At 37.5% G+C, this 25,880-nt stretch overlaps 1 protein-coding gene across 3 annotated transcripts in view; it reads right to left on the bottom strand.

The window, feature by feature from the left end:
- Positions 1-25,880, bottom strand: part of ADAMTS19 (ADAM metallopeptidase with thrombospondin type 1 motif 19) — a 239,770-nt gene that overhangs the window by 33,924 nt on the left and 179,966 nt on the right. For all 3 annotated transcript variants that reach the window (XR_008297514.1, XM_027076773.2, XM_027076771.2), the window contains 3 exons: positions 18,224-18,381; positions 13,806-13,959; positions 2,216-2,351 (listed from right to left, as the gene is read on the bottom strand). Coding sequence is in view for 2 of the 3 variants with exons in the window: in XM_027076773.2 (XP_026932574.1) it covers positions 2,216-2,351; positions 13,806-13,959; positions 18,224-18,381 (448 nt within the window). In the remaining variant the exon portion in view is untranslated. The remainder of the gene's footprint in view (positions 1-2,215; positions 2,352-13,805; positions 13,960-18,223; positions 18,382-25,880) is intronic.

Here is a 25,880-nt window from a genome sequence, read left to right as displayed (position 1 = left end):
TCCATTGCCACCTAAAAAAATCTTAATTAGTTCATCTGCTCATGAAGTCATTCTGAAAAACATACAGTCAAGTAGAGGGAATGGGCATAACACAATCGAAGTATATTAATGTGCTTTTATCTTTTGCATGGTCTTTTACATATCATTCTTTTGTCCTTTTCCTTAGAAGCATAGTTTGCCCTGGGGTTTGGGGAAGAATAAGAATATTCGAGCAGAAATGGAAAGGAAAGAAAAAGCTGATACTCAGCTTTTGTCACCGAATCTACAGAAAAGCAAGCCTTGACATTTCAGCATTGTAAAGAAAGAAAGGATTTTCTAAATTCTTTTAAGCTCTCGTTAATATAGCATGAGCTGGATCTGAAGGGCTTAACAACTGAATTTTGCCATAAGCCTGAAATACAGGGAACTCAGGATCAGGGCTACATCAGAGGTGGGAAGGCAGGGGGAACAGGGAAACCAGAGGAACTGAGCATTAGCCTCAATGACACTAATTCCCAAAGAGATTAAGACAAAAAAGTTTAAATACAGTTAATTGGCAACTTTGTTCCTCCTCCCTCTTTAAACTGCTCCCCCATACTTATTCATTTCAGTGGAGGGTCATGAAGAATATTATATTAGTTATAGACCGCTATAAAGCTACAAATTATTTGCACACCTGAGTTCCAGGACATGTAAATTCACTGTGTCCCTTGTACAGGAGCCAATGAGAGGGGAGATCAATCTCTGTTCGGCTCGCCAGGAACTCACAACTATGTCCTGAGCCTCAACAGATCTCTGAGTGTTGGGATAGAACAGATGTGCCTGTCTCTGTTTTCCAGAGGATTCAACGCAGCCTCAAACTCATTTAATCCTTCTATCTTTGAAAGCTTTTAGGACCTTTGACACTGGGGGTCAGTCCCACTCAAGCCCAACCTTAATTTTTACATGAAAACACGTGGACGTTCAGCTCTATGATGAGAACCACTCCAAACCACCTTGCTGCTAGCTCACTCCAAAATGATACTCCAGTTCCACTTCATCTCTGCCTGTTACTAAGGTTTCTACACCACTTTCAGCTGCTCAGCATCACTGTCTTACTTCCTACTTCAGAGTTTCTCACCTACTTTGTTGCCTCATACTCACTGGGGAAGTCACAGGAGACCGAGACGAATGGACTGCCCAATAACTAGGACCCAGCTCAGGAATTGGGCGATGGAAGGTCAGGGATCGGGCAGTCACCCTGGGAGCTCTGGGAGAGGAAGTGAAGACGTAGCCTGGGAAACCAGGAGGACCACACCATCCCTGGTGTCGCGTGAGGGACTGGGTCCCGGCCAGTCCTGCTTTGTTTTATATCTCCCTTGGCAAGTTCTACAATACCATTTCAGAGAATTCAAGAACAAATAGCTAACTTCAACCCATAGTCAGGTTTTTGAAGAAGTGACCAACAGATTACCAAGCAATTTTAATTACACCTCCTTTGTCTCACTTAGTGGTTGTTTTCATCCTGTGGAGAATACAGTTAAAGTTGAGGTAAGTCCTAGCCTTGCTGCTTTTATTTTTAAGCTTATTTATTATTTTGAGAGAGAGAGACAGACAGACAGACAGATATACAGAGAGACAGAGAGAACAGGCATGTACATGAGCAGGGGAGGGGCAGAGAGAGAAAGAGAGAGAGAATCCCAAGCAGGCCCCACATCGTCAGCACAGAGCCTGACTCGGAGCTTGATCCCAACTGTGAAATCATGACTTGAACCAAAAATCAAATGTCAGACACTTAACCAACTGTGCCACCCATGTGCCCCCCATCCTTTCTGCTTTAATACTCTTTCCATCCAGGCAATTATCTTTCTTTCCTAGATCTTGCTTGTTTAAAACCTTACATCTTGGTATATATTCCTTTGCACTGTTGTTAGGAAAATGTGGATTTGTTAGTATTTGGAGTGTTTAAAAAACATTTTTATGTTTATTTTATTTTTGAGAGAGAGAGACAGACAGAGCACGAGCAGGGGGAGGGGCAGGGAGAGAGGGAGACACAGGATCCAAAGCACCCTCCAGGCTCTGAGCTGTCAGCACAGAACCCGACGAGGGGCTCAAACTCACCAACCGTGAGATTATGACCTGAGCCAAAGTTGGTGCTCAACCGACTGAGCCACCCAGGCACCCCAGTGTTTTGAGTGTTAAAGACCAGTGATTTAATGGCCAAATGGAGCATTAGCAAGTGGTGGGAGAGGGTTACCTTGTTTGGCATGGTTGCTCATTACACTTGCGAATCTGTGGCTCAGGCTTGGTTAGGTATTTGCATTTCTTGTTGTCCACAATGCTGATGTTTTTGTTCATGATTTTTGTGCAAGACACTGTTGTCTTCCTTTCTCCTGAAAAGAGCAAACAAACATAAAGAAATGAGAGGCCTTTATGTAAATGGGCTTAGGAGGTGTGCACAGGCTGGTTGTAATTTTCAGATTTGTAAAGGAATTTTAAGTTATATCAATGAAGATATAATTTAAAATTTACATGCAAATACATCTCTAGGCCTAAGGAAGATAAATGGTAAGGTTTTCCTCACTAGAAATTAAATGGCAAGTTTTACATTCCCAAGGGATTGTGGCAGCATAAGTTGATAAAACATTAATTAAGGATTTGTTGGTAAGGACTATGCTATCTTTTAGCATTAAGTGGTGGAAAGCTGTAATTTGCAAAAAACCTGTATACTTTCATGGAAGCACATAAACACGCGTGTGTATTTTATCATTTGACTCTGTACCACCTGTGCTCTGTAGTAAGTTATGGAAAGCAGGCTTTTCTGTATATTTTTAGTATAACTCACACCTTTATTCTTATTGTCTCTGATAAAAGTGTTTTAGCGCAATGAGGAATTCTAGAAATATTCGTTCCCTATTCATTGTGATGTTCTCTAAGAAAAGCTATGGGTCTCCTGCTATTTTTCACCAGATTTCAGAAAAATGGCTTCTCTACTTTCTCTGTTATGATAAAGTCTGATTAGAGTAGGTTAAAATGACTACTAGTATGGTATTTCTTGTTCTTTGAGACCGATAAGAACACTTACTTGACAACATTTTCATTATTTCATCTGGTACCTAAAGAGCCTAGTAAATATATGCTAATTCTGTTTCTCTATAAAAGTCTAAATATCTACGTAAGATTTAATAATCTAATTTAACTTATTGTTTGACATAAAGGATTAAGAAAATAATCTCAAGTCTTCTGGGTCTCTACTGAAAGGCCATTAGTTAGGGTCCCATGACTGTCATGCAATGGGTAATTAGGAAACTCAGAGCATTCATGACAGTCATGCCAAATACGACAGGCTGGGCTGGTGGCACAGAGGTCACTCTGTCATTTAATTGACAGACAGGGAAGGCTGGCATCAAGAAAGAAGAAAAGAAGGAATGTAGACAGAGAGCTACTTTGAGTAATTTTTCGTATCTTTTGCTTTGACCTGAATGGGGGATGGGGAGAAGCAACAAGGTGGCCCAGTAGAAGGCAAAGAACAGTTGTTGGGCTTGAGGATCTTCCCTTCACCTGCCTCTCAACAACACTGAGCATAGTCCCATGACAATTTGTAGTATACAAAAATGATTCTCTCTCCACCCCTGTATGTGTGTGTGTGTATTAACTAACAATTATATCTGTGATTATTGCATATCATGTTATTGAAATCATTTAGGTCTTCAGTTTTATTTTCTACTACAAGTAGCACAATGTTGGCCAAACTATTCCCGGTCTGGAGAATTCCGGTGCAATACAGCTTATTCTATGGGAGCTCCATATAGACAACATAGTGCCAGGCATGTAAAGGGCCCTTTTCCAGCTTGGCAAATAGAACGTGAGCTCAACTGCAGTGTCCAGGCTAAGGACTTTATGGTCAGCTGCCTACTTGAATGAACATCTCTGCCTCAGAAGTCCTGGCCCTGACCTGTGTACCTCACATGTTCAGGCAAGCTGATGCCAACTGGTAGAAAAAAAGACAACATTTTACGCTGGAGGTAAATGCTTAGGGGCTGTCCAGGCTATTCCCAGGTAGGCCAAGAAGGATGGAGTGTGGCATCACATGTAATCACAGAAGTGTTCAGTACCACCAACTTCAATTTTCAAATAAATTGCTAGAAAAGCAGAAATGGCTTATGTTCGTTTTTTTTTGCAGAAAAAAAAAACTGGCCTCAGAAGGTAGGAGTTACCTAAGTGTAAATAATCGGGACACAGAGGTTTGGGTAACTTCTTCCTAGTTTCCCATGTTCCAGGTGCACCTTTATGACCTGATGCACAATTAAATAGATATTATGCAAGTTCTGTATAATGCGAACATATGTAAGTAACAATTTCTACATTATGATGATGCCCACTTAAAAGCAGGATTAAAATACACGTTCCTCTCATCAAATATAAATGTTAGTTTTAAAATCGAATTTAAGGCCTTCAAATTCCTAAGACGCTCTTTTGCAGAATAGATGTGGTTGCCTAAACTAATTTAAAGAGTGGCTTTCTGCCAAATACAACACACACACACAAATGACTAACAGACAGTATCCAGAAAGCTTTTGTGAACACGTATGTAGTCATGCAGTAAATAACTCAGGGCTAATTACACTGCATTTCTTTCCTTTCCTCAGGAAATGCATAACTTTAGTTATACTACCCCAGAGCTCACATATGAAGCTATTGAAAAAAAAATGTTTTGAGGACAAGTGTTGATATGTCAAAAGAGACATAGGTTTCTATCTCATTTCAGGGAGCACCTTGGTGTTCAAGGAAAGTGGAAAGGCATGTGATGATGAATTGGGACATTTCCATCTACACTGGAGCAAGGAAGCTCACATCATACGTTTTTTGGCAGAGAGGATAGACTTGGCCCTACTTTTAAAAAATTTCATTGAACAAAAACAATAGAATCAGGGGGAAGAAATCTATTGCTCAGCTACAGGCACACTATGCCTATGAAAATACAACTAGATCTTCAAGCCATATGGAAATGTTATTGTTTGACTTTTTTCTTTTATATATTTTTATGTTCCAGCCAACACAGGAAATTTCCATTCTAGCATCTAATAGCAGTATTTACAATGCATCCCATACTGTGGAACCTAGGGACGGACCCAAAGTGATGAAGTAACTGGCTTTCCGCCTGAGCCATGAGTAGCTGCAAGCTGTTGACAGTGTATTACTTGCTTTATGGCAATTAACTTCACCTCTAGGTCATTCCCGTTAAATCGGTTTTGGGGAAATCAGTTGTGATGCTTTGAATACAATTATGAATACAAGAATATGACCATTAAGCAATTGGTCTCATTGCCAAATTCGGGCAAAATCTGAAAATGAAGGGTAATTTTTATTTACTGACTCTGTTCTCTGAAGACACTTAACAAAGACTAGATGCATGTGCCTTCTTTTCCAGTCTCAGAAGCAAGCTGATCTTCTTTCTATGCTCTATATTTAACCCCATGAAATGGATATTTTTAATAAAACTATATTCTATCCACATAGATCACATTTCTAGAACTGGCACCATAAATGTGGAAACACGTTCTTGGGAATGTGTTCAGTGCTTCAGTATATGTAGATGAAATTCTATCTTATTAGATGTTCCAAACTTTTTTTTTTAACATTTATTTATTTTTGAGACAGAGAGAGACAGAGAATGAACGCGGGAGGATCAGAGAGAGAGGGAGACACAGAATCCGAAACAGGCTCCAGGCTCTGAGCTGTCAGCACAGAGCCCGACGCGGGCCTCGAACTCATGAGCAGTGAGATCATGACCTAAACTGAAGTCGGACACTTAGCCGACCAAGCCACCCAGGCGCCCCTGTTCCAAACTTTTAAATAAAACTGTGGACCTCTACAAGACAGAGATTATATATAGTCATTGGGTTTTATCATTTTCTTTCAAATTATCTATTTATTTTCTATTGAACTCACAATGGCCAGCAAGCCAGTAACCCAAAAGTAAATATATTTTCATAAGGGTGAAGTGCTCTTCTCTGAGCACTCCTTAGAAATATGTAAAATGCAGGGGTTTCTTTAGGCATACAATTGCTAACTTGGTCAACTTCCAAAATTGTGCATTCCATTTGATTCTTAGTCATTTTTTGACATTTCTGTAAAAAGTTCCCCTCAGGGCTTGGGCTTAATATTAAAATGACTATTTCATCTTTTTTTTTAGTGAAAATATTTTTGTTTTGTATTGTTTTCAACACCCAATATATAATCCAAACTGAACTTATCATTTCCATGCACATAAGTAGTTTAATGGGATCCCATAACTTCCAAGATAAATTTAACTTGAGTCCTAGCATAACACTCAAGGACTTTCATGCACTAGCTTCTTTCTATAAAAAGTAGAAAATGGTCAAATTACTTCCCACTCCTCGATCCTCATATTTTACACCCCAGAAATAAACATTCTCACAAACCTGAGTGCCTTTGCACCTAGGCATAGCCCTGGAAAGCTTTTTACATCTTCCCATATCACTTTGTGTAGTGATTTTACTATTATCTGGCCCCTACTAAATGAACAGTGAATTCTCTAAAAGAAGAAAGCACTCATCAATGGACCACTTAGCAATACTGACTCCACATTCAGTATTGGTAAAGGAATCAATGAGCGCTATATAAGCATGTAAGTCAAGACCAAAGTACTTTCTGTGCTAAGAGGTTCATCTCAAGACTACTTCCTAAAATGGTGAAAAGTCATTGGCAAACCACATGACTAACTGTGGGGCACAGTTACCCATGGCAATTTCAGTCAATGAATTATAACGTAGGTATCAAAATTCAAGTTGATAAAGAGTTTACATTAATATAAAATGTTCTTATTAAAGAAACTGGAATACAAAACTGTGTTAAATAATATTCAAGTAAAATAATGCAGAGAACAAAAAATATATTTTGGTGCATTTTCTTCAACTAATAACATTTACTGTGGTGCATGCAATGTGCCTTTAAGATGCAAAAATGGAAACAAACTGTACCAGTGCAAAGGTATGGGTATTCTATTCGGAGACGTCTCCTCAACTTGGACCCGGAGGCTTGGATCCTCCTCAGAATCTGTTCACGCACAAGGAAAGCTGTGTCTGAAGGATCTCATGATACAAGGCCAACAATGAGAGTTGTCAGCTGGTAGGGATTGGACTATGTGAAGAATGTGGTATTTGACCTACTTTGTTCCCTTCAAATTGTATCTCTTTAGTCTTCCTAAAAGCATGTTTAACTATTTATTTATTTCAAAAAGGGATTATGGAATTCTGGAGTCCTTATTCTAGGTTTTATATCATTAATTCATCCACTAGCTCAAAATAAACTCTAGAGTAATGCAGTTATTGTATCCAGTATTTGGAATGCTAATTCCACATACCCCCTCAGATATTAAGAAATGATACACCTCTAATGCCTCTGAACTCCAAGAGCACTTAAAACAGGTCTTTTATGTCAAAAAGAACTTGATCCAGTAAACCTTACATCTGAGGTGCCAAAATAAATTTAAAACAGTCCTTCAAAGAGTTTTTAGATGTTTTAGAACACCAATGCAAAGTAAACATTTATTTCCCAAATACATTTTAAGCTGTTTGAAAATAAAAGGACCCCATTTTAGTGGCCAATGCAAAAATATAAAATGATACACCCTTTCAAATTTTTCTAGAACTATCATTAGAATGGGAAAAGACGAGGGGCTCCTGGGTGGCTCAGTCGGTTGGGCGTACGACTTTGGCCCAGGTCATGATCTCAGTTGGTGGGTTTGAGCCCCGTGTCAGGCTCTGTGCTGACAGCTCAGAGCCTGGAGCCTGCTTCAGATCCTGTGTCTCCCTCTCTCCCTCTCTCTCCCTCTCCCTCTCTCTCTCTCTCTCTCTCTGCCCCTCCCCCACTCACACTAGGTCTCCATCTCTCTCTCAAAAAAATGAATAAACATTAAAAAAAATAAAAAAGAATTTGAAAAGATGATGTCAAAAGCATACATGTTACTGTGTTGGAAAATTTTTCTTGAGATCATCAACATCCATTTGATATTTAAAAATATTCCTTCTAAAGGCTTTTTATATCTTGTAATAACTAGTATTAATAAAACTATATTGCACGGTGAATTAACTTTAACTTGGGTTTTCAGTCTAAAACAGTTTTGAGACGCTGACATGAAAGATCATTACAATAAAAATTTAGCTACCTGATAGTAGGGACCTTTTAAAAATTTCTTTTTCCCCCTTATTGCTGGCAATCTAATGCCTTACAACAGAATCCAAAAAATAACATGTCAAACATTGAAATTTTATACAGCTCTGTGATATTTTATTTGCTCTTGCTTAATATAGTCCTGCGAAGTAAAATAGTGCTATTATTTGCCTTTGCTGTTGAAGATAAATTTTGCATGAATTTGTTTCCAATGTTCTGTGCTTTGAACTGACTCTCCTTTAATTCATGAATATGCTGAAAGATTACAGAGCTCTTTCTGGCTATAAAATGGACAATACGAAGTTCGAAAAGATACGATTCCTGAAATCCTGTCCATCCACTTTATTTATGAACTGCAAAGGAAAATAATACCAAAAGCCCAGAAATATCTTGGCATTGAAAGTAATATGTACCCTATTAACATAGAGATAATTGAAAACTGTTGAATGAACACAGTGGAACAGATTTGAGAGAGAAGGTCTGTGCGAGCGCAAATCATATAAAGACTGGGTATAATTAGGACTTATTTTACAAAATAAAAACAAAAACATATCTAATTTCTCATTGAACAGATTCAGTAAAACATTTCTTTGAATCAAAACAAAACTTATATGATCTCTAAGGGACCTGACCTATTTTGTGAAAAGAAATGACATTAAGCCTTTTGAGCTGCTCTTGAAGAAAATATGATGTGAGGAAGAGAGAAGATTTGAGTTTAGGAGTCCTGGATTCTAACTTGAACTCTACTCCCACAGGGCATGTGGCCTTGGGAAGTCCCTTAATCTTTACACATTTAAATTTTCTCACATTGATAATTAAGAAGTTATGTTTAAGAATATCTAGACGTAGCAAATCTCTATTCCTTAAGGTTTGGCAATTGGCAAAACACAATCTAGATTGTAATGAATGTGATTTTGGGAAAAAAAAAATTTAACCACCCCTCCCCCATAAATTTGTTTATTCAAAATGAGGATTGACAAATTCTGTATGTTTACTTCTAATGTAGCTCCTTTTTGACTGCAATTGCAGAAGAAAGGAAAAAATGAGGAAAACGAAATTTACTGGGCAAACATTTTTCTGTTTAGAGTTTCAAATACAAACAGATTTTAATGAATGCCTTTCAGGGGTCTAACAAGAACTATCAACCCTGTCATCACTCTACTGCCCTGCAGCTCACCATTGGATGGGGGCGGGTCTTCCTTTTATCTGAGTTGTATTAAAGAGAAAATTCTAATTGTACAGATTTTCATTTCAAATGTATTTGTTTCTAATTTTGCTTCTGGTTTTTATTTGGATAGACGATATAAAGCAGAACCCCCTAATTGTAATGGGCCCTGGCATCACTAAAGAATGGGTGGAACAGAGGAACAGGACTTTGCGTGTTTATGGGACCACTAGCAAGAGAAGACAGGGGGGCAGAGGATCCCAAGTCACTTGGCGATAATGGGGTCCCTGGAGAAACATGGTCAATGAAAACTTCACTGTGGCAAGGATGACTGGTAGCATTTTTTATAATTGCTAGAGAAATTTGACATCCTTTCCCTGTAATTACTCTATATCCTCAGGAGCAAAGTATGTCCTGTGTCTTCTTCTCTTGTCCCCCATGTTGCCTTTGCTCTGGCTACCTGAGAAGGCCAGGTGTACTAGCAGTTGGCTGGGAACCCAAAGGCTCTGAGCTTTCTGGCAGGAATCCTCTTCCCTATCCTCTGTACCTCGACATGTTCTTGCCACCTTTTCCCCCTCTCTCCTGAGGGTACTGTTTGTTGTACTTCCAGCGGGGTGGCCATTTTCTTACTTAGGTCCCACACCTTTGGATGGAGAGGTGGCATGGCTGTCCAAGCTCTTCACTGCTATGACCAGACCATCTTCCCTTTCTTCTTTTTAAACCTACACCTTTGGATCAGACTCTGTGACACATTTTCCTTGCTGCTGCATCAACTCCTAGGTCACTCCCTCTCTCTAAGATTTTACCTTCTAGGTGATTGTGATATTTGCTAACACTGCCCCTGGCACTATTTTTGTGTTTACAGTATTCATTTGAATGGATCCCTACCCAGAGATCTTGCCTTTCACTTTACTCAAGCCACCAATTTTCCTCATTTTGTTATTACCAAAACTATAACCCCTCCGTAACCTAACCTCTATTTTCTGTCACCATCTCCTGTACTTCCAGTCCTTCTCCTTGAGTACCCCAAGTCTAAAAGTTCTTTAGCCCCACTGAGCTGTGTCGTCTGTCCGTCCTACCACCTTTCTACTGTCTCTCAATCCCCTCATACCTTTACCTTCTTCCTTATACAACTAAATTCCACGGTCAACCATTTTCAACTCCTTGCATTCAACCTTGGGACCATGTTCTCTCATTTTATTATACTCACCTGGCAATTTCCAAACTTACTCACAAGTGTATCTAAATGCTGTACACAGCTGGAGGGCAACATATTATTATGATGACTGGAGTCAAACTAAATTCATGACCAGTAACTTCAAGTGAACCATGAAAGCTATTGAAAAATCAAAATACACGGACCCAATTCATTCATTCTCTCATTGTCTTAAGTGGCCATTCACATCACTCTTCAAAATTCTAATGTCTTCTGTTCCACCTTCATGCTCAGCAAGATGCTCTTTAAGGATAAGCTCGTGACACCTGTTGCTGCTCAGATACTGTCCTTTCTCCTGTTATGAAGGACGTGCTGTCCATATTTCTAGGTAGTCAACTACTCCCTCTATCCAATCTTGCCTACTCAAGGATATCACAACAGCAATTTTTTTTTTGCTCTCTCCTTTGCATCACTAGTTTTTTGTCCTATTCTAGAAAATGCACATTGGCAAACAATCATATATAGGCTCCCTTATTAAAAACAACAACAAACTCTTTGACTCATATTCCCCTCCAGCTATTGCCACATTTTTGTTTTCTTCTTTCAGCAAGATTTCCTGAGTTACTTTGAGTCTTTTCTCCAGTTCACACCATGATTATTTTCTTTTGAATCCACTCTATTTAATCTTTTGACTCAACTACTTCATTAAAATTATTTTTGTCAGGATCATCATTGGACTCTACATTTCAAATATAATAAATATATTTAAATCAAATAAATATATTTGAAAATATAATAATAAATATATTTAAATAAAATAAATACATCTGAAAATATAATAAATATATTTGAATGTAACAGTCAACTTTCAGTCTACAGTATTTTTGACCTGTTAGTTTTTGATAGAGTTGATCATTCTATCCCTCTTATAACATTTTCTCACTTACATTTTTTTTTGTGTCACAAAAAACTTTCAGGTTCCACTCCTTTATGGAGCTTGGAATTTCAGAGAAGGCTTTGCAGAGCTGTCTTAATTCTCAGTGAGTAATCACTTTCTCACTTACTTCCTCTAGAGGTTCTTCCTGTATGCCCTCACGTCTCATGCTGAGCCCTGCACCCTCTCCTTTGGGGGCACCAGAGAGAAGCCACTGACCTGCTCCATGTTTGATTTCTAATGTTCCTTTGGGAAACAGCTTTGAGTAAGGAGGGTGCCAACCCCCAAAAGAAACTGAAGACCTATATTCTGCTTAATGGCACAGATCGCCATGTTACAATACTTCTTTCGTCCCCAGGAAGAGCTGAAAGCAACTTTAGCTGAAAGCACTCTCTTCTGCCTGCTTCTTCTCCTATGATGGTGGTTATTCATTTTAACCTGCTTTGCTGCTTCCTTCTCTCTCTGAAGTCTAAAGAGTAGAGTGCCCCAAGACTCAATCCTTTAGTAGCGTCGCTCTCTCTTCACTCACTCCTTAGGTGACTTGAGCCTCAGCATTTTAGAATACCTACCATATATTTTCTATCTCTAGTCTGATCTTCTCTCCCGGCCACCCAACTTACATATCTTACTTGATGTCACACTTAGATGTCCCATAGGGATCTCACACTTCTGTTAGAAATCAAACTCTTTCTTAATCCTGCTATTGCACAGGCTTTCCTAGGTAAGTTGATGGTGACTTTGTCCTGCCAGTTGCTTGGTCAAAGCCATCACAGTCATCCTTGACATCTTTCTTTCTCTCACACTCCACATCTAGCCTTTCAACAGATTCTATTGATTCTACTTTAAAAAATATACAGAACCTGACCACTTCCTCCTATGTCTACTGCTACCACTGTGGCCAAACTATTATCATCTCTTTCTTAGATTATTGCAATAACTTTCTGGTTGATCTACTTCTCCTCTTTTCTTTTATTCCATCTAGTCTCAACTCAGACATAGAAAAACCTTTTTAAAACATAAACCACAATAAGCCACTTCTCTATTCAAATCCTCTAATGGCACATAACATCACTCAGTAAAGGAGAACCATGCTAGCATTCTTGCTATTCCTGGAGCATTCCAGCTCTACTCCCACCTCAGAACCTTTGCCTGGAACCCATTCCCACCGGACACGCCACCAGACACCCTCTTGTGCCCATCCATAGTCACTACAGATTTTTAAATCAGTGTGGTCTCCTCACGGAGGCCTTCTCAGACTATTTTCTGCACCTACCCCCTCCCAACTCCCAACCCGTATTTATTTTTCTCTCTTGCTTAATTTTCATCGAGCGTATTCTTCACATTTTGAAACTATATTACTTCTTCGTATTATATATTTTCCTTTTCCTTTCCCCCCAAACCTTCTCCCCCACATGCTAGTCTGGTTTGTACCTTTGCCTGCTCCTGCCGCAGCACACTCAGGGTATGTATATCAACAGTTTCTTTGCCTGGAAAACAAAACTGATATTCCACTTCTCTATATTTTGGTATAATTGAATATAATGTTTCCTTTTAGCCTTCAAAAGAAGCTCTTGCTAAAGAACTATAGAAAATGTGTTATGAGGTACAAAGCACAACGGAAATACTATGCTGCTCACGCCCTGAGATCTTGCCTTGGCCTAACGGGCTCTGAGAGTGACAATCTGTTGAATCTCTGGGAATCAAGGATCTCATTAGTAGGATTAAGTAATTTGCTAGGCTCACATTTTAGGCCGAGGTAATTTTGGGCTTTTGCCTCCTTAAGTTCTACTATGAAAAAATAATTTAAAACCTGTGAGTGAAGTTTCGAGATACATCCAGATTTTATAGAAAATAGTGACATATACTTTTGAAAAATCGGAAGAAAGCAGTGGGGGGAATGAAATGATGTCCTCCATGTGCTCCGTCTAGTCACCCTAAGTATGCAGGTGGCAAAGAAGCAAGCTTGAGGCTGCTGCTTCACAGGACTCTTATATTTATTGCAGGTCTACAATTCTTGTGGGTAGAGGTACTCCAGAATTTGAAGCTGTTAAGATTCTAGAAAATTAAAAAGTAAATACAAAAAGTAACTATAAAAGCATGATGCATGATGGAACAGCTTGTGTGGGGTCTAGGGCAACCCTGCAAGCAAATGCATTAATATTTACACAAAGCAATGCAATGAATCACTGTAAATGGCCTTTTTTCAAATCACGTCCAATTTTGCCACAGAAGAGTTCGGCTTTTAGGGGCCAAATGTGTCACAAAAAACTTTCAGGTTCCACTCCTTTATGGAGCTTTGAATTTCAGAGAAGGGTTTGCAGAGCTGTCTTAATTCTCAGTGAGAAATCAGAAAACAACTACAGTTTTGGTAAGATAAATATTGGAAAATCCTTCACCTCCTCCACACGTGGCATCACAATCTTCCCAGCCTGTGTGCGTCCACATGAAAAGGGGTTCGGGTGCTTTTGAGCTCTGATTCTCTGGAAGAGGGTCCGACGGGATAGTATATTCATAGTGAAGACCATAATTTTGGTCTTGAAATAGCAGCACCTATAATATATAAGAGTGATCAAGGCAGATGGGTTAAAGGAGAGCACAGACAATGTGACGTCTAATACCAAGGATACTGATATCTTAAAACACTTATTACATGCTCTTTTTACATGCAGAATTGTGACATTATTACTGAAATCATCGAAGTGTCATACTTCTGAAAAGACTGGTGCTACACATTTACCTCTGAGCTAAAGACAACATGAAAAATGGCCCATTTAATGAGGTCAGAGATACCAGATCATTTTTTTTTAATCTATGAATGGACTAGGCAATTTCCCAAATTATGATACATGTAGAAGATGAAGTTAGTGGAGGGGACGGGGCTATCTGTCCTACCTAACTTCAAGAGATAAGCCATAATCTAATGTCAAACGTAGACCTTCCACTCATATAAAACAGAAAGATGGACAGAAAGTCCCTGTGTCACTGGTAGAGGAAGAGGATAGAAGACTTTGGGAATCACTTCTCCCCAGAAGGGATAGAGAATGTCTAAATTAACCAGAGAACAACAATATTTTTCCATGTTGCTTAAAGTTAACTTCCAATTTTGGCAAGATTACTGATTTTCCATTTGCAGCAAAGATCATTTCATTTGAAAAGAAATTGTTGTTAAAATGAACTCTTTAATAAATATTAACTTAATAATGGTACAGTTAGGTACACATATGTAAACAGTGCAACAAACCAAGAAAAATGCATGAGGATAACTGCACACTGGGCCACACTGGACTAGCACATAAGCAGAGATCATGTCTGTTTTGCTCCTCCCTGGTGCCCAGTGCCAAGATTAGAAGGACATCATCTTGGGCAATCATGTCTATTTTAAATGAAAGAGGGGTGCCTGGGTGGTTGAGTAGGTTAAGCATCTGACTCTTGATCTCAGCTTGGGTCATGATCTCATGGTTTGTGAGATTGAGCCCCACATCGGGCTCTATGCTGACTGTGTGGATTCTGCTTGGGATTCTCTGTCTCTCCCTCTCTCTCTCTCTGCCTCTCCCTCCATCTCTCTAAGTAAGTAAATAAATAAACTTAAAAAAATAAAAACTTTAAAAAAATAAAAAATAAAAAAAATAAATGAAAGAAAAATGCCTGAAGTATATTCATTTTAAATGAAAGAATGAATGAGAATATATGTTCCTTTAGAAGTACATTTACACAAAATATGTCAACTCCATGGAACATATTACTTCTTTGAATCTGAGAATCTATACAATGCAATATCATGCATAAATCATTATCTAAAATTTATATTTTGTTAAATTATTAAATAACTTTGTTGGATATTAAACCTCTATCAAGGGAGTTTTAATGACAGGTAATTTACAGTTAACACTCAATGGGAAAAAAAATTACATGAGCCCAGGGTTAATTTTCTTTGCTTTTTTTCCCTCAATATTCTGCTCAATATATCAACAGAAATGCTAAGATATATTTTAATATGTGGATCTGGGAACTAACATACTGGAATTATAAATCAGTTGTATCAATAATAAAAATAATAGTTTTTAAATTCACGTACACATAACGTACTGGGATACTCATTCTAAGTACAACACAGTGTTGATTTTGGCATTAAATATCGCATTTGATGTTGCCAGTTATAAGTGACTTGGGGCTAAATGAGTTAAGAGAGAGAGAGATAGAGATTGACTTATCTTGTTTATGGACATAACCAGACTATTACATAGTTTTTAAAGGGATAAAAGGAACATAAATTACAGCTATTTGCCAACTTCTTTAATGTAATGAAAACATGTCTCTTTTTCCTTAAAAAACTACCTTTTCATTGATAGAACTTTAGATTGTCCTTGAATATCTAATGCCATTTAAAATAAAGACATTGGCTACAAAATCATTAGCTCGCTCTTAAACCATCTGAGTTTGGCAGTGTATCTCTGCGAGAAGGAAAGTGTGACCGCGTTACAGTTGAGGGGCACATTTTGAAGCATGGCAGCAGAAGGTATTGCCTTTCAAAATTCAGTACCGGCTTTCAATCTGTAATAGTCATTAAAGAAAAATATCTTAGAAGTGCAGTTTCCCTTGGATTACTGAATAAATCCAGGTCACATAGATGCCTTCTTTTAGACATAGTTCACTGACTTTAATTATGCTTCATGCTTCCAGGAAAAACCTTGGTAATTACCAGGCAGATTAAGGATTCTGCAGCAAGAAAACTCCTCTGCCCAACACTGAGATCTCACAGACCGTTTTAAGATTTTGAATTAGAGACTTAATAAAGAGCACCGGTCTTGTTCCATAAAAAATGTAGGTTACATTCATATAAGGCAGGTTACCCGGTGGCATTTTCTGCAACCCAGCCATTAAAAGTTGGTTTGTTGTTGATAATGTTGTTATTATAAGTGACCCAATCATGGAAAGAGCCAGATATTGGTCATACAGTGTTTGGTTAAGTCACTTTTTTTTTCTTTCTCCAGATGGCATAGGGCACAGAGTGGAGTTTCCAATTCAAATTAAATAACAGGATCCAAAGAAACTGTGAGGAGATGAAGAACATAATGATTGAAAGTATATGCATACTTATGATCCCATGCTGTCTGATGTGAAGAACTTACATCTAAGCTTTATATCAGGAGAGACTGATTAATACCTGGTTTATTCACAGCTGAATGACTTACAGTGCGACGCTGTGCCCATTACTTAACCTATTTCATACTAAGTTTATTTTTTAATCTGTGAAATGGAACAGTAATAATACATATCACTCAAGGTTACTGTAAGGATTAAATGCTTTAAGGAAGCCCTTTGGCAAAGCCCTTTGGAACAGTGTCTGACTCAGGGCTCAGTGAGTGGTATGTATGATCATTACTATTAAGATCTGGAGCAGAAGGTCCCCATGCATCTCACTTGGCTCCCTTCCTTCCTGTTGGTAAGGTCTATGATTTCAGTTCCATGAAACACTGTTATCTGAAATGTGGTCACTGGACCAGCAGCAGTGACATCATCTGGGAGCTGGTCAGAAACGCAGAGCTCATGTCCCACCCCAGATGAAACGAATCAGAATGGGCATTTGAACAAGAACCCCAGGTGATCTGCAGGAACATTAAAGCAGAAAAAGCAAACGGGCTGATATGTGATTTGAACCTCTGGCTCCTAGACCAGCAACACAGATGTCTCCAATTGAAGACAAATTCAAAACTTGAATTGTGTGCCGATATTAAGTAATGGGGCACACTACACTCCAAATAAACAGTTGATCGTGTTTTAGAGTTGTTTTTATGTGTGGACTTAAGGAGGTGTTGAAGTGTCTGAATTTCAGACTTTGCCACTAAGATGGAGAACGTGCCAGTTGTGCAGTGAGTGCTTGGCTACCGAGCCATTACCAGTGACTGCAAAGATCAAGGTCAAAAGGGGCATGTGAACCGGCCACCAGCTGGGACACAGAGCCCCAGTGTTCTGCTCCCTTCACTTCATACTCGGTCCTGCCTCATACTGAGTCTTTTACTACATGGTAGTAAGAAACACTCAAATTTTCCTAATTCTTTACAGGAATCAATTCACCTATAAGAGAACAGAAGAGGGTGATTGGAAGCACTGTTAGACGTGTTTACCAAATCTTTTCCCAGGGATTTTATCAAAGGCATTTTATCAAAGGCATTTTATATAGATTCAGAAAATGCCCATTCCATCGATGCTTGAACTGCTATGATTGGCCACACTATAACACTGTCTTTACAGACATCCACTCTGGTTAGCGATTCACTAAGATGCTGTTAGTAAAATTCCTCTTAGAAAAAATAGGCTCCTTCTTGCCTGATGATTTGCTTCTACTTTGAGTCCGTGAATTCCCTAAAACATCTTGTTCTTCCCCCAGTAATTTCTGGCTTTGACATCGTGATTTAGAATACATTAAAATGAGGGGAGCCTGGGTGGCTCGGTCGGTTGGGCGTCCGACTTCGGCTCAGGTCATGATCTCGCGGTCCGTGGGTTCGCGCCCCGCGTCAGGCTCTGTGCTGACTGCTCGGAGCCTGGAGCCTGTTTCGGATTCTGTGTCTCCCTCTCTCTCTGCCCCTCCCCCATTCATGCTCTGTCTCTCTCTGTCTCAAAAATAAATAAACGTTAAAAAAAATAAAAAATAAAAGAATACATTAAAATGAAAACCTAAAAACCCACCTCTCGGATAATTTTGAATGTCTACCTGACAATTCAACCTTGGAAAAAAGATTAGACAAGGTACATTGGGAAAGCCCTTTGCCATAGGAATCAGATTATGCAATGTCATCAGTTCGTCCCCTCATACCAGGAGGTGTAGAGGTGATGTGGTAGGACCTTTGGCGGAGATCTTCTCCCAGAGGCCTCGTCTTACATAATGAACAGTAGTGCCCGCTAAGTTGAATGCTCCCGAGTGTTCAATCTTCCAGTCACTATTAATAGACTGCTTTCCAGTGTCGCGTAGAGCTATAAAGAGGTTCAAAAATATTATGACAGTTGAACAGGTCCTTATTTTGTTTCAAATGATTTTTTTTAATTGAAACTTCCAGACTCTTCCACATAATTGAATTCTCTAAGACACATTTATATGAAGGTTAATTGAAGGCTTTTATGTCATAGTTCTATGAAAATGTTTTGATAAGGTAAGCCAATAAATCTTCCTAAATATTGTTTAAGCTAATCTTCATGGATTGAATATTTGACCATCTCCAAGTTTTTTATATTATAAATAATGCTCAGATAAATGTACCGTATAATGTGTATATCTGAATATTTGCCTCAGACAGAATCCCAGATTTGGAATTACAGACCCAAATACGTTAAACATTTAAAGACTGTGAGAAATATTTTTAAATTGATTTTCACAAATGTTGCATCAATTTAGGCTTCTGTAACAGTGATCAAGAGTACCCAGCTTCAAATACCTCATGGAAGCACCTTTTTCTTGTATAATATTTCATCATGACTGAACAGTTATCAGCTATCGCTATAAAGTAGGAAATGCTCAAAACTTCTGGGACCTCCCCAAATTAACAATTATATATATGTTATCTGGCTTTATTGAACTTCTAATCTAACTGGAATACACTGAAACTCGTGTGGGAAGAATGAAGAAAACCTGTCTGAAAGATATCATTTCCTGAGGATGTTAACCAGGGGAAAAGAGAAGCAGAGAAAGAACATTCCAGACCGAGAGAGCTACACATGGGAAGGCCTTAAAGGTCACAGCTTGGTGGGAATCAGGGAGCAAGTATGCAGGACACCAGATGCGCTGAAGGGGATCATAGGAGGAGGCTGGAGAGGTAAGGAATCGCCGGCCTGTTCATGTTTTAAGGGTTACAGGCCTTGTTCATGTTTTAAGGGTTTTTTTTCCTAAGAAAAAATACAAAGCTATAAAAGTTTGTGAACAATGTTGTATAGAAATGGACCGATATGGAGCAAATTTGGATGGGGAAGACAGTATATAGCATTAACACAGTAGCCCAACTGAAAGTAATGGTAGCTTGGATTCAGGTATTGGAGAAAAATACCAAAAGGCATTTTGGAGTGAAACTGATAATATGTGATGATGACTTGGCTGTCGTGGGTGATAGGAAGTATGAGGTATGATGCCACACTTTTAGGATGAGAAAACAGGTGGGTTATGACAACAAATAATGAGATGGGAAAGATAAGCAAAAGAACATGTGTGAGGAGAAATACCAGGAGTTAAATTATGAACAAGATAGATTTTTAAAAAATCTCTTGTTTAGTTGCTATTGGGGTTAAAGGTATTTTTCATTTGCTTACGAGTCATTTGCATTTGCATTTAAAATTTTTAATTAACAAAATAAATTATTAATTCTCTATTAAGGCTTTTCTGGTCCACTGAGGGATTTTTCTGGTGCTAATATTTCCACTTTATAAGTGATGTATCAACAAAATTTTTGAAATTTTACCTTATCAATATTAATTTCTACCAAATACTAAGATTATTATGTACTATCCATAAAGTACATTTTAGATAAATCTGAAAACATATATACTTAATATTTTATGAAAAATATGTAAGTATTCACTTTTACCTTGAATTGTAAATTTGAGAGGGAAATAATGGTGACAGAAAACTCTTACCACTTTGCAAATAGCTATTACCATCTACAAATGGATATACTTCAGATAATGCTAAACTGATTTAAAAAATGATTTTGCCTAAAAGATAAAATATTTCCTTATATTTCTCTAAAATCTATTAAATATTTTAAGAAATCTTTTTGGCCTAGATTGGTAACTGTGGTCCATATAATTCCGTATTGTTCCTGTACTTCAACATATACTTAGGACATAATTATAAAGAAACATTTCCTGAAAATCTCTAATAAAAATGCCTTTAAAAACCTTCCGGGGGTGGCTATAGTATAATGTTTAGACTCAACTGACATTTCTGGAATTCTGCATTCCCCTCAAAATGGAACACACAGGTACCTGAAAATCCACATAATTTATAAGCTTAATAGCAACCTCATATGAAGAATTAACACTCTGTGTATGTGATGTTTCTTATTTTATGTTTTTGTTTTTAATTCATTAGCTTTAAAATGGGTTTTTAGAAAACCTGTTTCTGGTCATACCTTAAAAAATGGAAGTGTACTAACTCCCCCACTTTAAACAATGAGAAAACTAAAAATATATGAAACAACTGTTTTCAGACACTGGACAATGTCAGGAGAGAACTGAGGTCCCTAAGAGAAGGAGAACAAATGAGATCTCTAAAATTGTTTGACTTTCTGCCTGAAGATTTTTACTAGACCAAACCACAGGGAAGGGGAACTCAAGAAAAGCACAGATAAAAACGGCTTCAGTGAGATGACGACACAGAGAATGGAGTTCAAATTGGCTAAGGCATCTGGAATCTGTTTTATGGAGTACTGGAGAAGAGGGAGCTACACAGAGTCAAGCTCCAAAAATCTGCTGAGGTGTTCCTTTGAGCCTGTGGCTAAATACCAAGGTGTAAATAAGTGTGGTGAGATTCCTCAAGGCTGGGAAAAAGCAACTACATAGGGCCTGGAAACTATACAGCTCCTGGATCTCATGTAAGGTTGGAAGACATACGAGTTCTATTTATTCAGAGTGGGTAGGTCTTACTGAACACACAGAGACTTCAGTGGAGCACTTAGAAAATGTGCACTTTAGAAATAAGGCTGGACTAGTCCCAGAATAAAGGCCACACTGGACCCACCCTAACAAAGCCTTTACAAAAGCTACAAGAAGTTAAGCTGAAATTAAATTGAGTGGGCAGCAAAATAAAACTCAACACTCAATAAAAAACAACAGCCATTCGGAACTGTCACATTAACAGTGTCCAGCATCCAACCAAAAAATTACTAGATATGTGAAGGAGTCAGAAAATGTGACCCAGAATCAGGGGGAAAAAATCTGTTAATAAAATGAGACCCAGAAATCAGAGAGATGATGAAACCAGCAGACCAAGACTTAAAAAACCCCAACTATTATATATGTTCAGTATGCACAAGAATTTAAAGAAAAATCTGTAATATTAAAGAGAAAAATGGAAACTTTAAGAACAAGAGCAAATCAAATTTCTCACAATAGAAACACAAAATCTCTGAAACAATAAATTCACTAAATGGGCTTAAGAGCAGATTAGACATTGAAAAATAATACAGTACACTTGAAGAGCAGCTGATAGATTAGAAACTAATTGGAATTCAAAGAGAAAAATAAAGGCTGAAAAAATGAAGAGACTCACAGGAAATGTGATAAACTCACATTGGTATAATTGGCATCCCAGAGAATAGGTGGTAGGCAGAAAAATTATTTGAAGACGTAATGCACCAATTTTTTCCATATTTGATGAACACCATAAACTTACTGTACTATTCAGTACAAGGGAACCCAAGCATGATAAGCACAAAGAAAGCCATACCAAGGCATATCATAATCAAACTGCTGGAATCCAATGATATGAAGAATAATCTTAAAAATGGCCAGAGAGGAAAAAGGCACATTATATATAAGGAAAAAGGATTACAAACTTTCTGGATATACTATCAGAACTAATACAAGTCAGAAGACAATGAAACATTACCTTGAAAGTGAAAGAAGAAAATAAAAAAAAAAAGGAAAACCAAACAAAATATAGAATTCTATAACCAGTGAAAATATCCTTCAGAAAGGAAAAAAAAATACACTCTCAGAAAAACAAAATTTGATAATTTTTCTGCCAGCAGAGTTGCTCTGCAAGAAATGAAAAAGCACAGGGGTGCCCGGGTGGCTCAGTCAGGTTAGCATCTGGCTCTTGATTTCAGGTCATGATCTTACGGTTCATGAGATCAAGCCCTGCATCGGGCTCTGCTCTGTCAGTGCAGAGCCTGCTTGGGATTCTCTGTCTGTCTCTCTCTCAAAGTAAATAAATAAACATTAAGAAAAAAAATGTAAAAGGACAGATGTTCTTCAAGTGGAAAGGACATGGTTCCAGGTGGAAATGGGTGTCTATGTGAAGGCCTGAAGAATGTTGTCACCAGTAAATGCATAAAAATACTTAAGTAAGCTTTTTCGTTAATCAGTTCTTTATAGGATGATTGGCTTTAAGGTAAAAATGATTACATCTGTTTTGGTGATTAAAGCATATGTAGAAATAAAGTGATTAGATGGAATGTAGAAATAAAATGCATAATAGCAAAAAGGAGGAGAAGCAGGTAGAGGGAAGCACACTGTTTTAAGGAACTTATATTATATGTAAAATGGTATAATATAATTTGAAAAGAGAGCGTAAGAAGTTAAAAAATGCATTTTGTAAATCCTAAAGTGACCATTAAAGATATAAAACAAGAGTTATATGTAGCTAATAAGCAAATAAAAGAGAGTAAGTGTAAGGCTAAAAAATAGAAGACAGAGAAATAGGGAAAAAGGAATAAGAAGGCATGGAAAACACAGAAAACAATTCACTATGCCCATAATTATATTATATTTAAATGCATTAAGGATATTGGTGAAAAGAGAGAGACTGTCAGGCCAGAAGGGGAAAAGAAGACCCCACTCTATTCAGTTCAGAAAAATAGGTAGATTAAAACTAAATGGATAGGGAAACTTAAGCATGAGACACTAATCATAAAAAAAGATATACTGACTATATCAATACCAGACAGCATGGACTTCAGGGATTTCCAGAGATAAAAAAGGGAGTTTTTAAAATGTCATTTAAGGGGCACCTGGGTGGCTCAGTCGGTTAAGCGTCCGACTTCAGCTCAGGTCACCATCTCGTCATCTGTGAGTTTGAGCACCGCGTCTGGCTCTGGGCTGATGGCTCAGAGCCTGGAGCCTGCTTCATATTCTGTGTCTCCCTCTCTCTCTGCCCCTCCCCCGTTCATGCTCTGTCTCTCTCTGTCTCAAAAATAAATAAACGTTAAAAAAATTTTTTTAAATGTCACTTAAATTTAACTTACTTCAAATGCAAAATTCTAAATGCCATTAAAAATATATTAAGGAAACGATACAATCCTAAGTGTACAACAGAAAGAGCATCAAAATGCATGAAGCTGGGAGCCTGGGTGGCTCAGTCAGTTAGGCGTCTGACTTCAGCACAGGTCATGATCTCACAATCCATGAGTTCGAGCCCCATGTCAGGCTCTGTGCTGGTGCTCAGAGCCTGGAGCCTGCTTCAGGTTCTGTGTCTCCCTCTCTCTCTGTCCCTCCCCTGTTCATTCTCTGTCTCTCTCTGTCTAAAAAATAAATAAAAACATTAAAAATTTTTTTTTAAAAAATGCATGAAGTAAGGGGCACCAGATTATCTCAGTCACTAGAGCGTGAGACTCTTGATCTTGGGCTTGTAAGTTCGAGCCCCATGTTGTGTATAGGGATTACTTAAAAAAAAAAAAATCTTAAAAAAAATGCATGAAGCAAAACTGACCTAATTGAAAGGAGATACAGACAAATCCACAATTTCAGTCAGAGATTTCAATAGTTTTCTTTTCCTAATTTATAAAGCAAAAAGAAAATAAACAAGAATATAGAAAATATAAACCAAATGGAGCTAAGTGATGCTTAGAGAAGAGTCAGCAAGTGCAGAATATAATTTTTTAAAGTATAAATGGAACATTAACCAACATGGGTCATTGAAACAAGTCTCAACTGAAATCAAACTCAATGTATTTTCTTACCACACAGATTTAAACTAGAAACCGGTAACAAAATATCTACTAAAAAACTTACAAATATTTGGAAATTAAATTGTACATTTACAAATAACCCATGGGTCAGTCAAATCAGAAAATTACAATGGTAATTTGAAAGTATTTTTAACTAAAATTACAGTATCTATAAATTGTGATATGAAGCTAAAGCAGTGTTTAGATAGATAAACTGTCATAACAGCAAAGAAGAAAGGAGTGAAATCAATTATCTGAGTTTCCACCTTAAAATATATAAGAAAGAGCAACAACAAAGGCAATCAATGACACCAAAACTTGGTTATTTTAAAAGATCAAACACAGACACTGCATTACAATAGGAAAATATGACAAAAAAAAAAGCTTTAGGACAATAAATTTGAGAAGGTAAAGAAATGGGTTAATTCTTTGTAGACACCAATTACCAAATCTGACTCAAGAAAAAAACCACCTGGATATATATATATGGTACACACACATACACTGAAGAAATTAAGTTGGGCTTTAAAAACCTTTCCACAAAGAAAATACCAACATTCAAACATTTAAGAAAAAATACTACCAATTTTAAACAAAATAGAAAATAGAAGAGGAGGGGCTCCTTCTCTCTCTCTCTCTCAAAATGAATAAAGAAAATTAAAAAAAAAAAAAAAAGATAACGTGTAAATACCTGCATTTCATTGTTACCTTCATAAGTAACACACTGATTAAGAATATTTATTTGTATTTAGGGTCACCTGGGTGGCTCAGACAGTTAAAATCCCACTGACTCAGGTCATGATCTCTAGGTTCATGAGTTCACCTTGGGCTCTGTGCTAATGGCTCAGAGCCTGGAAGCTGCTTTGGATTCTGTCTCCCTCTTTCTCTGCCCTTCCCTCACTCGTGCTCTGTCTCTCTCAAAAACAAACATTTAAAGAAAGGATTTATTTGTAACTATTAGTCAGGAAAATTACATTTTTATATATCTTAGAGTCAAGTGTTTTTAGAAAAAGTAAGTTTTTGCAAATTTTTATCTGACACTATGGCTTGCCTTTTAATTTTCTTAATGGTGTCTTTCAAAGAGCAACAGTTTTACTCTTGGCGAAATCAAACACATTCATTTTTGGGTGAAAGGGTTGGTATTTTTGTACATCTATTGTAAAGAAATCCTTGTGAAGCCCAATGTCTTAAAGGTTTTCTCTTATGTTTTTTGCTAGAAGCTTTAGAATTTCAGCTTTTTTGTTTAGATCGCCAATCCATTTTGACTTAGTTTTTATGTATGATGAGAGGTAGGGGCTAAAGTTCATTTTTTTTAGTCCTCATATAAATACCCAGTTATTCCAGCATTATTTGTTTAAAGAATATCTTTCTCTTCTGTGCTGCCTCAGCACTATGTTTAGAAGTCAGTTCATGCCCACATTTGTGCTTAATTTCACTATGAAGATAAATTTTCCCAGTTTTCTTTGTCAATTTTTGCTTAAAAGCTTTCAAGCTATATTCCTGGGTTCATATAATTATAAAATTATATTATTTAATGATGACTTAAATGCTTAGGTAATTATTCTGTGACTTCTTTCACCTCAGACAATGCATTTTCCTTGAAAGTGAGTTCTGACTTATATTACTATGGCTCTATTAGTATTTTTTTGGTTTTAATTTTTCCTAGTATAGTTTTCCATTCTTTGATTTTCAGTTTTTGTGAATCTTAGATGAATACCATATACCTGAATTATTTTCAAAATCCAGTCTGACAATTTTTGTCTTTTAACTAGAGATTTTAGTTTTTAAAGGCATACTAAGACTGCTAGTATGTTTTGT

Source organism: Acinonyx jubatus, chromosome A1 (genome assembly GCF_027475565.1).
Source record: "Acinonyx jubatus isolate Ajub_Pintada_27869175 chromosome A1, VMU_Ajub_asm_v1.0, whole genome shotgun sequence".
Classification (NCBI taxonomy): domain Eukaryota; kingdom Metazoa; phylum Chordata; class Mammalia; order Carnivora; family Felidae; genus Acinonyx; species Acinonyx jubatus.
This window is presented reverse-complemented; position numbering and strand designations above follow the sequence as displayed.